This window comes from Arachis duranensis, chromosome 9 (genome assembly GCF_000817695.3).
Source record: "Arachis duranensis cultivar V14167 chromosome 9, aradu.V14167.gnm2.J7QH, whole genome shotgun sequence".
NCBI classification, from domain to species: Eukaryota; Viridiplantae; Streptophyta; class Magnoliopsida; order Fabales; family Fabaceae; genus Arachis; species Arachis duranensis.
In genome coordinates, this window is record NC_029780.3 from 10,275,653 (window position 1) to 10,288,164 (window position 12,512).

General features: G+C 35.6%; 2 protein-coding genes and 1 pseudogene across 2 annotated transcripts; 2 read left to right on the forward strand and 1 right to left on the reverse strand.

Moving 5' to 3' along the window:
- On the forward strand, nucleotides 1–4,996 carry LOC107464651 (putative pentatricopeptide repeat-containing protein At1g53330). Its single transcript, XM_016083589.3, has 4 exons — nucleotides 1–425; nucleotides 1,558–3,380; nucleotides 3,997–4,253; nucleotides 4,494–4,996. Exon 2 carries the CDS (start codon nucleotides 1,727–1,729, stop codon nucleotides 3,071–3,073), a length of 1,347 nt encoding a protein of 448 aa, XP_015939075.1. The 5' UTR covers nucleotides 1–425; nucleotides 1,558–1,726; the 3' UTR covers nucleotides 3,074–3,380; nucleotides 3,997–4,253; nucleotides 4,494–4,996.
- Nucleotides 4,997–5,045: 49 nt separating this feature from the next.
- On the forward strand, nucleotides 5,046–6,782 carry LOC107464569 (pentatricopeptide repeat-containing protein At2g37320-like; annotated as a pseudogene).
- Nucleotides 6,783–7,556: 774 nt separating this feature from the next.
- LOC107464654 (glycerol kinase) lies at nucleotides 7,557–10,448 on the reverse strand. The gene is made up of 4 exons (XM_016083594.3): nucleotides 10,122–10,448; nucleotides 9,666–9,887; nucleotides 8,211–9,159; nucleotides 7,557–7,967 (listed from the first exon to the last, which is right to left on the reverse strand). Exons 1-4 carry the CDS (start codon nucleotides 10,253–10,255, stop codon nucleotides 7,716–7,718), a joined length of 1,557 nt encoding a protein of 518 aa, XP_015939080.1. The 5' UTR covers nucleotides 10,256–10,448; the 3' UTR covers nucleotides 7,557–7,715.
- Between the last annotated feature and the right edge of the window lie 2,064 nt (nucleotides 10,449–12,512).

The window sequence follows — 12,512 nt, forward strand, 5'->3', positions numbered from 1 at the left end:
CAAACCGGGACCCGTCAGGTTTTTGACAAATTGCTCAATACTATGTCGTTTTGCCCCAAAACCCCTAAATTTTGCCTCAGCTCACACTACTCTCGTATTCGATATTCAAAAGCAGAAAAGAGGCAGCCCTAAGCCTCCATCTCCTTGTTCTTCTTCAAGCTGTCCAGCCACTGGCGCTGTCGCGTCTGCTCCGCCGCCGTCCGCCGCCGTCCGCACTGCTCCAGCGTCGCATCAACGCGTCTGTTCCGCCTCTTCTTGCTGCGCTTGCGCACTTCAGCCTCTGTTCCATCGCGCTTCCATCAATGTTCATCCTCTGTTCCGCCGCGCTCCAGCCCTCGTCTTCCACTTCGAGTTCCTCATCTGTGCTCCCTCTCCCTCGCGTGTTTGAGTTCCAACCCTCGTTTGTGCTCCCTCAGCTGTGAAAGGTGATTTCTATTCATTGTTCTTGCTCGTACTGGTTTCATCCTTATTACGTTGTTTTTCTTGCTGCTATTTAAAGTTTAATTTAACATTTGTTGTTTTTGTTATGTGTCTTACATTTTAAACCGTTTATTACGTTGTTGTTTTGCTTCTGTTTCTTACCTAGTACTGCTAGTTTTTCTGCTGCTGTTTTTGAAACTGCCATTGTTGTTACTGATGCTGTGGAAACTCTTATTGCTGATGCTGTCTTATCATTTTTTTTACCCGCAAAATTTGAATGTATGTTTTTTATTTCAACACTGAAAATGATGAAAGTTCAACTGAAATTTTCCTAAAAGCTAATTCATTATTTTCTACTTTCCCGTTTATATAACTAAGAGTCTAAGACTGGTAACTTGGTGAGTTTCAATTTTCTCCTCAAATTTTGATTATTTAACTTCGAGCCTTTCCACCTCTGAAATTGTTTCTATCTAAAGGTTAGCATGGGAGTAGTTAGGGTTTTGTAGCTCATTTATAAGATTGTTTGTAGTAGTTAAAGTTCTGTCTAGCTTAAAACAAGATTCTGCCATTGTAGCGCTCATGCACATGGTGTTTGATCAAATGCCTAAAAGAAATTAGAAAAACCTCTCATTGAATGCAATGAATTATTTGACTTTAGTATTTCTATTTTCTTTTTTAATTTCTAGGTCCTGATGGATAAATGGGTATCATAAGTATGTAAAAGAAAATAGTAGTACTGCAAAAAATTGATTATTAGGGATGAATGTTTATCAATTGATTTGTATTTTTGTTAGTTGTGACAGTGTTATGATTATGGTAAATGCATGAATTAAGTTAAATACTTGCATAGTTTAAATGACATTTTAAAGTTTATATTAGACTATAGTTATGTTTTAGTGTGTTTATTTATGTTTTAATTATTATTTTATTATAAAACGGTTATTTCGGTTGAACCACGGTTAAATCGGTTAAACTAATGAATTAGTAAATCAGTAGCCAGAGCAGTTCAATGGTAGGTTCGGTTTTCAGAAACTTGCAAAAAAATAATAAATTCTGATAGTTTCCTAACATTCCTCTTTAAATATTTAAAAATTTATACTGTATTTTAATAAATTTACTTTATATTTAATTAAACAGGTTTGACTACGGTCAGACCATTGACCCAGTTAGATGACTGGTTCATTGACCGGTTCCGTTCTCACAACCTTGGGATAAACACTCGACTCGGCACTCCTCATTTGCTCCTTCACCGGTGAGTGACCAGAGACGAATAATAAGTTGTAGCAAGTAAAGCACAAAAAAGCAAATGGCCACACCGAAGCCCATATCACCCTTCAGACTCTCTTCACTCCTCCGTTCCGAAAAAGACCCCTCCAAAGCCCTCAAACTCTTCCTCCACCCAAACCCAACCCAACCCAAACCCTTCCGCCACTCTCTCCTCTCCTACGACCTCCTCATCACCAAGCTAGGCCGTGCCAAGATGTTCCTGGAGATGGAACAAATCCTCCACCGCCTCTGCCACCACACCACCTTCTGCGTCCCTGAACCCCTCCTCTGCCAAGTCATCACCCTCTATGGCCGCAACCGCCTCCCCTCCTCCGCCATCCACACCTTCCTCTCCCTCGGTTCCTTCCGCTGCACGCCAACCGTCAAGTCCTTCAACTCCCTCCTCAATGCCCTCCTCACCTCCCGCGATTTCCAGAATTTCTCAGAATTCGCGTCACGAGTAATGGAATTCACGCAGCCAGATACTTGCACGTTCAACATTCTGATCAATGCGTGGTGCTTGAGAGGCAACATTGATTGTGCATGGAAGGTGTTTGATGAAATGCGTGACCTTGGTGTTCCTCCCAGCGAGGTTACTTTTGGGACTTTGATTAATGGTCTTTGCAAAAGCATGCGGCTGCAAGAGGCGCTGAAGTTGAAGGAGGTTATGATAAAGGATCATAAGTTGAAGCCTAATGTTAACTTGTACACCACACTGATCAAAGGTGGTTGTGTGGTTGGGGAGATGGATCGAGTCTTTAGGATCAAGGATGAGATGGTGAGAAACAATGTGAAGTTGGATGCTGCTGTTTATAACACTCTTATGGACGCGCTTTTCAAGGCCGGGAGGAAGGATGAGGGGTGGCAGGTTTTGGATGAGATGAACAAGAATGGCTGCAAACCTGACTTGGTGACTTACAATGTGATGATTGCAGAGTTTTGTAGTGAGAATAATTTCGAAGAAGTGTTTAGGATTTTGGATGGGATGGAAGGTGGTGGTGTGAAGCCTGATGTTGTGATCTACAATGTGATTATTGGTTGGCTGTGTAAGACAGGGAAATGTAATGAAGCGAATGATTTGTTTCAAGATATGCCAAGGCGAGGATGCACTCCAGATGTTGTGACGTATCGCACCCTTTTTGATGGTCTATGTGGATGGATGCATTTGAGTGAAGCTGCATTGATTTTGGATGAGATGTTGTTCAAAGGCTATGCTCCTCTTTCTAGGAGTTTGAACAGGTTTATAGATGGGATGTGCAGCGAAGGGAATTTTGAGTTGCTGTTGACAGTTTTGAGTAGTCTGGGTAGAAAGGAAGATATTTTGAATGAGGACATATGGAAAATTGTGGTTTCCATTTTCAAACCAAAGGAGCTGCAAGAAAACTGACTTTGAGCTTTTGGATACATTGGTCGTGCAATATCAAACATGAATGTAAATAAATTGCTAACTGAAGATCATTCATATCTATGCTGCGGAACTATATTCAGGAGCAAATAATTGTCGTTTACCCCACTGTGCAGTTATTTTACAATTTGCACCCTCTGCATGAAACAACATGGAATTGCCTTATGCTACAATTGGTAGTGTTATAGCTTGGCCACTAATCCTTTAAGGAAGATCATTGTCAAGGTTATTTTGCACCAAGTTATCAGAACCTGGGAAACAATAATGCCTTTGGTTGATTTGCCATTGGGTATGTTCATCCTATAAAAGATAATATAATTAATATACATAGCTAGCCAACATGAAACGTTAGATTGTTATAATATATAAATTAGTTATTTATAGCAGTTCCAGCAGATCATGCTGCATTTAGCTAAGTGTACTATCTTTTTCTCATCAGTCATATCCAACATTGCATCCTTGCCTCTTTTTTCTTAAAAATTAAAATGTTGATTATTCTCATATTCAATCTTGTTTGACCTTTTTCATTGTTATGCCTTGAGTCTTAATTGGCTTTGTGAGTCTAAGTTTTAACACTTTGGGGTCTATTTACGATGGTGCGCAAACTTTGACTAGCAGCTCTGAATTATGGTTGCGGTTAAAGGTGTTTCTTTATATGTTGCTACAAGAATTAGACAAATAGTTGAATTCACCATTCTGGTTTTCGGAGTCAAATTTATTGTTAAATGGGCCTAGTATCACTTTGGGCAGGAAGGTTACTTGATTGTGTGTTTAAAGTGGTGAGCATGATGTTTTTCATTTTGGGTTCACTTTTTTTTAGTATAAGTTGAATAAATTTTTGTTGGTATCATTTGATGTAATTGAGAGTGACTAATTATATTTTCTCTGCCCTTCTTTGTGCTCAGTATTGCTAGGAAAGCAAATTTGGAGAAGTCAGACTTGGAATCAGCTTTGAAAGCTCTGAAGGATAGGCTGATGAGCTGATGCTGTGGTTCAAAAATCAATACAGGCAACAATGGAAGAAGCCCTTGTGTGTATTTTAACCCTTAGGTGCTCTATTGACATATTGAGGGATGTGCATGCTGCCAAGGAGCAAAGGAAACTATATGTTGCTGAATTTGTTGGAGTTAATGGTGTTGGAGAATCTACTAATCTTGATCAGGTGAAGGAGAATAATCTTTTTCCTTCAATTTATTTAAGATTCTATATGTTGGGCTTGCATTTAACCTGAGGAAGAGTATATTTGTGCCACCATGTAGGTAGTACTGGCTTCTGCGATACAACATGTTAATTCTTTTTGTTCAAATTGTTCGACAAGAAGTCAATCTGTGCTACTTTAATGTTCATTGAGCTTGCGCTAATTTATGCTACTTTAATGTTAATTCTTTTTTTCATAACACAGATACATGTGAACACTACTTAGATAAAAAAGAATGATTTGGCGACCTATTTCCTACATTTGATTCAATGTAGCAACACATATTCAAGGGAAGAAAGCATTACCTTTGATCGCGTCCGATGCCGAACTCTCCGCATTCGCCTACGCCTGCGTGTGGACTTTTACGCTTCTTGCCTTATCACGTTTGCCTTCAGAATATAACGAAGCAACGAACTGTAACAAATTTAATTGCAAAGTGTTTAGAATTATTCGCTCTCATTGTTTACTCTCTGTTAGGGCATGTTTTTATTCAAGAGTAACTTATGAGAATGAAGAGACATACCTTGTAAAACTTTTTCTTTTTCTATTTTTTAATTTAACAAATTTAATAATGTAACTTATTTTCCATTATGTCATCAAAACGGCTACATTATACAATAATGTGTCACCTAGTCTCCATTACCGCTGGAAAAATTATTCAGGCGACGGGAATGGTAGAAATGACAACAGAGTTTGATATTGGTGTATACAGATGACTTGTTAAAAAATTGAAATGTACATCTATTCATCATATAAAAATCCGTGTCTATTTTTGTCCATTCCTTCCTCCATTGCACAAAGAACCCAACATTATTTTCCTTCATATTTCGATTCTTTAGGTCTTTCACTTCCCAAAAGTTGGTACCCAAAAGAGATGACAGAGAATTTGCTGGTGCACTCAAAGTCCTTAACCTTGTAACCCCAAAAAAAGAGTCTCATTGATGTTGAAAATCGTCAGCTTATCGAGGACATGCTGCAAAACGATGCTACAAAAACCAGTTGTTGATGATTCTAGTTTGAGGGCCACAAAAACTGAAAGGAAGGTTCGTTCCGCTGTTATTGTAGAACAAGGTCTGGGGATTGATGTGTGCTTCTTGTCACGTGCTGTGAGCTCGTGTGCATCCCACCTTGACCTTGTTTGAGGTGTTCAATATCACTGCTTGGCAATAACAACTGGATTCATTGGCAATGTCTATGTTGGAAGCTCTTTCATTAGTTTGTATGGTAGGTGTGCATTGTTGGGTGATGCATACCGGGTGATCGACGAAATGCCTGAGAGAAATGTAGTTTCATGGTCAACGACTATCGCTGCATTTACACAAGAATGGAGGGTTGATATGTGTTTGGAGCTCTTTTGTCAGATGAGGGGCGTGACTGCATTGAATGGAAAGTGGAGCACTTGGACATGGAAAGGGTGCTCATTGTCAAATAATTCACGTGGGTTTTCATTATTACCGCCACATTGAAAATGCTCTTATGCGCAGCATGGGATTGCGCAAGAGGCAATTTCTCTTTTTGAAGAGATTAGAGATGATAAATCAAGGTGTTAATCCGGATGAAGTTACTTACCTTGGCATATTGTCCTCGTGTTGGCATGCTGACCTTGTTAAGGAGGGTCAAGATTACTTAAATTCCATGATTGAGCATGGCATGGAGCCAGAAATGGATCATTACTCTTGCATTGTGGATCTTCTTGGTCAGGCTGGCTTGCTGCTGGAGGCTTGTGATTTCATCCGAAACATGCCTATTTGTCCCAATGCTGTGATATGGGGTTCACTGCTTTCATCATCTATGCTTCATGGAGATGTTTGGATTGGCATCGAAGCGGCAGAGAGTAGGTTATTACTTGAACCAAGGTGCCTGCAACACTCAACAGCTGACCAATCTATATGCTAGTGTAGGTTCGCGGAATCAGGTAGCACGAGTGCAAAAGTCACTGAAAGACAAAGGTCTGAAATCGAATCCTGGTTGTAGTTGGATTGAAGTCAAAAGCAGAGTTCATAGATTTGAAGCACAAGATAAGTCAAACAACAAGATGACTGACATTCTTTTGATCATGGGTAATTTGAATGAGCACATGAATAGTTTAGGTCTTTAGTCTCAAATCTCTGATGAGGAAAATGTTTGGTCTTCATAATGCTAAATGAGTATCTACATTATAGGGCCGTTTGCATTTCTGGCATTGACTTGCAGTCTAGATTCCATGCATTTTTTGTCGGTAAAACATACATGGATGACAAGACATTCTAGATGAAGCAAAATGGACGGTGCAAATCTTCCTTTCATGCAAAGATGTTTTACAAGACTTTCCCTTCATTCAAAGGAGATTATGTATGCAAAACCAGTAACTTTTCTAAATTCTAAAGAGTTGAGGATGAAGTTTAATGTGGCTAAAACCAATAATGAACCAAGTTTTTCATTCTAACCACCTGGAGAATGCTCTTGGATAATTTGGGCAGGTGCAGGTTTGGTAAAGTCTGATTCAGTTCCTTGATGCTGCAGGATCAACCATGAACATAAGATGCTACTGGTGTTCTAGATATAGCAAATAGAGAAAGGTTATACAGATCAATTTGACAATAAAGAAGAAAAGAAAGGTTATTTGAAAGAGTAATACTCAAAATATGTACTAGTTTACTGGATTTTTTTTTCTTAAATAAGGAAGCCAATAATCTGAGATTAAATTATGTATTTACAATAAGAATAATGCTACACATCTAAGTCTTTTTGTTAACCAAGTCCAACCAAATTGGTTTAGCATAACAAAAATTAATTATGGCTAACACTATTCTAAGGCTTATTGTTTAACTTGGTTAAACTTGGTTCATAAAATGACTTGAATATGTAGCATTACTCGAAATCCATCAAACAAGTTTTTTATTTTATTCTACATAGTATCAGTAGTTGGCAGATTTAGTTGTAGTAAGACTATTGGTGATTGCATCAGCTTCTGTCCACTTGATAAATGAAAAAGAAAAATAAAAAATGTCTTAGCCATCTTAAACTCTTAATCCTTACTTGTTACTATACGGCCAAGTTTACTTAAAGGCCTTACTAAAATAAAATAGTAGAACTTACTGAAATAGTTACTTTTGACCACTTCTATTAATACCAAGTTACTAACAAAAATGATGGTGATTCATCTTTAGAGTATTATTATTGCATACCGGTGACATTCATTCAAAGTCATGCTTTTCCTTGGATACTAACTATTCATATTCTAAACTGTATATGCAGAAAAGTTTACAGCAAGTATTCCTAAGGTAATTGCTAGTGAAATAAATTCATTATTAATAAATATATATATAAATTAGTAATAACTAATTTAGCAGGTGATTTCTATTATTTATAAAAGAAATGGTAAAGAAAAACAGGACAACTTTGTTCAAATTGAAATTGAAAGGAAGACTTTCTTTCCAATGTAGATCATAATTCAAATGAAAGATCAGCCAAGTCAAAACTTCTATTAACAGCTTTGTTCCAGCACTCCACCTTCTTCTTCCTCACTTCCTCGGTCATTATCGGACGGAAGGTAGTAGCTTTCTTCATCTGTTCCGCCGTATCGAAGATAAAATCTTCTTTCCAAATACCAGCTGCTAACCCAGCAGCAAAGGCTGCTCCACGCGCCGTCGTCTCTATGTCAGATGGCCTAATCACCGGCATTGCAGACAAATCTGCCTGGTGTGTCAACAAAATTTTTTCAGTTATGTGAAAAAGTAACAAAACTTCACAAGAAATTTGTAACAAGTGTGGACCTAAATAGCCTAAAATAGCCAATTAGTAGGAATTAGCATAAAAGAAATGATATAAATGAAACAGTATTATGGGATTATTATGTGAAATGTGATTGAACTACTTTCCCATAGAGCATTACTAAGAAGCTTCTTTTTAAAAGTAGAAGAAAGTGCAATTAGTCCATACCTGAGTCTGCATCAGCAAGTTGTTAATAGTTGCACCACCATCCACTCTGAGCACGCCATCTTTTTTATCGTTTCCATAATCTTTTTGCATCGAGTCCACCACATCTTTCACCTGAAAACACATGCTCTCAAGTACAGCACGAGCTATGTGAGCCTTGGTTGTGTACCTTGTTATTCCAATGACAATCCCCCGAGCATCATCACGCCACCACGGAGCAAACAATCCATTGAAAGCAGGAACAAAGTAAACGCCACCCGTGTTTTCAACCTGTGATGCCATAGCCTCTATATCCGATGCACTAGAAATAATCCCAAGATTGTCCCTAAGCCACTGCACTGCAGCTCCGGCAATAGCAACCGATCCTTCCAGCGCATAATTGGTTTGAGCCTTGGAGCCAAGCTTGTAAGCAATGGTGCTTAGAAGACCATGGTTTGACTTAATTACTTTGTCACCGGTATTTAGAAGTATGAAAGCACCTGTGCCATAAGTGCTTTTAGCTTCTCCTTTACGGCACACTTGTCCTAGCATCGCTGCGTGCTGATCCCCTAAACATCCCGAAATTTGTACCCCTTTGATCGGCCACCCGGTAGCAACATTTCCTATGACCTCGGCATTACTAACAATTTTAGGCAAAATTTCACCAGGGATTCCAAGGGTTTTTAAGGTAGCAGGATCCCAATCAAGGGTCTTCAGGTTCATCAGCATCGTCCGAGATGCATTTGATACATCAGTTACATGCAATCCTCCGTCCTTCCCTCCGGTTAAATTCCATATTAACCAAGTGTCTACAGTTCCAAACAGGGCATCTTTTTTCTTTATACCCTCCTTGACGGCGTCTACATTTTCCATCAACCACAGCAGCTTCGTGGCGCTGAAATATGTGCTTATCGGCAAACCACAGCTGTCCACAAAGTGGCCTTTCCCACCAGATAACTCCTTTTCTAATCTCCTGTTCTCAAATGATCCAATGGAATCTATTAAAGTCTTGACAATGATAATTAACAAAAACATAATGCCTCACATACCAAAAGGAATCAAAGAGTGAGCATCTTCAAACATAAAACATAAACAAGAATATCCAACACATCAATCTAATTTGTTTTCAAGAATATTATGATTGATTACATCTTACAAGTCATGCCTGAAAAAAATTTGCAAGTGAATTGAATTCATAAACTAACAGCATCTCATTAAAGGATCCATTTAAAACCATGAAATGGAATAATTAATCTAACAACTCAGTGGAGTTATGCTCTACTTCTAAACTAGTTTATAAATTCAAAAAATTAGATCTTCCTTTCTGATCTATGTAACTGACCTCACTTATAACTCCATGTTTCAATCACCATTACAAGGTTCATAATCGTCCAAAACCAACGAATTGAATTCAATTATGTAATTCACTAATTTATACCAAATTTAAGAATTCCAACAAATGATGAGACAGTAATAGACCTGCAAATCGAAGTGGTACGAACATCCATCCAAACAATAGCATTGTGAAGAGGGGCACCAGTGGATTTGCTCCAAACAAGGGTAGTCTCCCTCTGATTGGTGATGCCAATAGCCTTCAAACCCTTATCCACATTGAATCCATCAGCTGTAGCCTTGTCCACAGCCTTAGCAACACAAACCTTCACACTCTCCAAGATCTCCATTGGATCATGCTCCACCCACCTACCCAAAACCAAACCACCACATGTCAACACCAAATCAATAAAAACCCATTCAAATTTCGCAAAAAAAAGAGAAACTTTGAACAAAAACAAAGTCGGGTGGTGGTATCAGCACGCAATAGCATAATCCCAGACCAAAAAAATTCTCTTTTGTTTAAAAATACTGAAATTGTTAAATTTTCATGAGAAAATAGAGTCTACAGGTTTAAAACTTTAAATCATGAATCAAACTTACCCAGCCTGTGGATAGAATTGAGTGAATTCAACTTGGTGAGATGTAATTGGACGAGCTGATTTGTCATAGATTATGAACCTGCTACTACTGGTTCCTTGGTCAATGGCGCCAACAAAAACATCCTCCTTTGACATGTTTCCTTTCTCCTTGATTGAACGAAGAAAATGATCGATGTTATTCGTCAGGAAGAGGAAAAAGAAAGAGCGCTTTATGGATGCGTGAATGATGGATTATATATAAATAAGAAAATATGATCATAGTTTGACTAACTAACAAATGGGATTTCTTCGGGGATAACGACGATGTTCCTTATTTCCAACAAAATTGATTAGTGTTGTTACACTTATCCAAAGTCAAAACAAATAAAAGCTGTTCCATTCCCATCCTATTATACTATATTATTATTATCCATATCTTATGACAAAAATGTTTATATTATTATATCATTTTTATTGTTATTGGATTAGTGGATTAATAAGATATTTAAAGATGGTAACGGGCCATTAAATTAAAAAATAATAATAATAATTCTATATAAATAGGGTTTGTCTATGACGACAGAAAGAATTGAGTGGTTAAGATGGCTAAAATCAAGGAACAAATCAGAGTTTGATGTGTGATAGAATTGGAATTAAATGAATTATGATTTGACTTTAATAAATACGGTTGCTAAATATGGGAGGAAGAATAACTACTTTTTAAAAATATTTTAATAACATTTAAATTTAAAATTAATGGATAAACATAAACACGCGGTTAAATAAATTAAAAAGTGTAATCGATTATTATTTCATTATTCCAATTAAATTTTTGGGCAATCTATCTAATTAAATAAATTTTGTGAATTGTTTATTTGAATACACAAAAGAAAAACTCTTACGTACATGTGCAATTTCAATTTTATGTAAACCGTGGGAACTAACCACGATTTCTAATTTGTATGTAAACCATTGGAGGCTAAAGGTTTTATGGTTGGAAAATATTGGGCATAATCCGTGGCTACCTACCACGGATTATGAAGGAAAAAGCTAAAGAATAAACCGTGGTTGCTTCCCACGGTTTATGAAGAGGAGGACTTGAACAAAAACCCTCATAGGTTTCTATGGTTTACATGTAAAGTATAAATTATATGATCAAATTTTTTAAAAACCAAAATTTTTTATTTTTTATTCTTAAATTATATGATCAAATTTTTTTATCTAAATTAAAAAAATAAAATAAAATCCACTAATATCTATTAAATAACGGATCTGTAAATTTATTATTTTTTTAATTTTTAAACTAAAAAAATAAATTTTCCTAATATTAAAAAAATAAATTAATTGTAAAAAAATAAAAAATTCTAACAATATCCAAAAAAATAAAAAATTGAAAAATTTTAAATTTTTAAATTTTTTAAATCAATTTATTCTTAATTTTGAACAGGTGCAGCTAAAAAAAAGTCAACTGTCTGGGTGTAGCATTATTCGGTGAATAATAAAATAAAAAAATATTATTAAAAAATTAAAAATGTTAAAAAACTAATTTTTTTTAAGATTTTTTATTTTATGTTTAAATTTTTTTATTTAAATTAAAAATATAAAATCTAGTCCATCAATATCTAGTAAATAATAGATCTACACCCGGACAATTGATTTTTTTAGCTGCACTTGTTCACAAATTAAGAATAAATTAATTTAAAAATTTTAAATTTTTTAATTTTTTGTATATTGTTAGAATTTTTTATTTTTTTTAATATTAGAAAAAAATTTATTTTTTTAGTTTAAAAAGTAAAAAAATAATAAATTTACAGATCTATTCTCTATTAGATATAGTTGGACTTTATTTTATTTTTTAATTTAAATAAAAAAAATTTGATCATATAATTTAAGAATAAAAAATAAAAAATTTTGGTTTTTAAAAAATTTGATCATATAATTTATACTTTGCATATAATTTATACTTTGCATGTAAATCGTGGGGACCTATGGGAGTTTTCGTTCAAGTCCTCCTTCTCATAAACCATGGGAAGCAACCATGGTTTATGATTTAGCTTTTTCCTTCATAATCCGTGGTAGGTAGCCACGGATTATGCCCAACATTTTTCAACCATAAAACCTTGTAGCCTCCAACAATTTACATACAAACTTGAAAACCGTGATTAGCTCTCACGGTTTACATAAAATTAAAATTGTACATGTATGTAAGAGGTTTCTCTTTTGTATATTCAGGTAAACAATTTACAGAATTTATTTAATTAGGTAGATTACCCTAAATTTTTAATGTATAATTATATTTATATATTTTTTTATAAATTTAATTTTAATATATTGTTAATATAAAATAATTTATACAAACATTTAATTATGTATTGTAATATCAGTAAAAATAATTATTTTTTATTAACCGTAT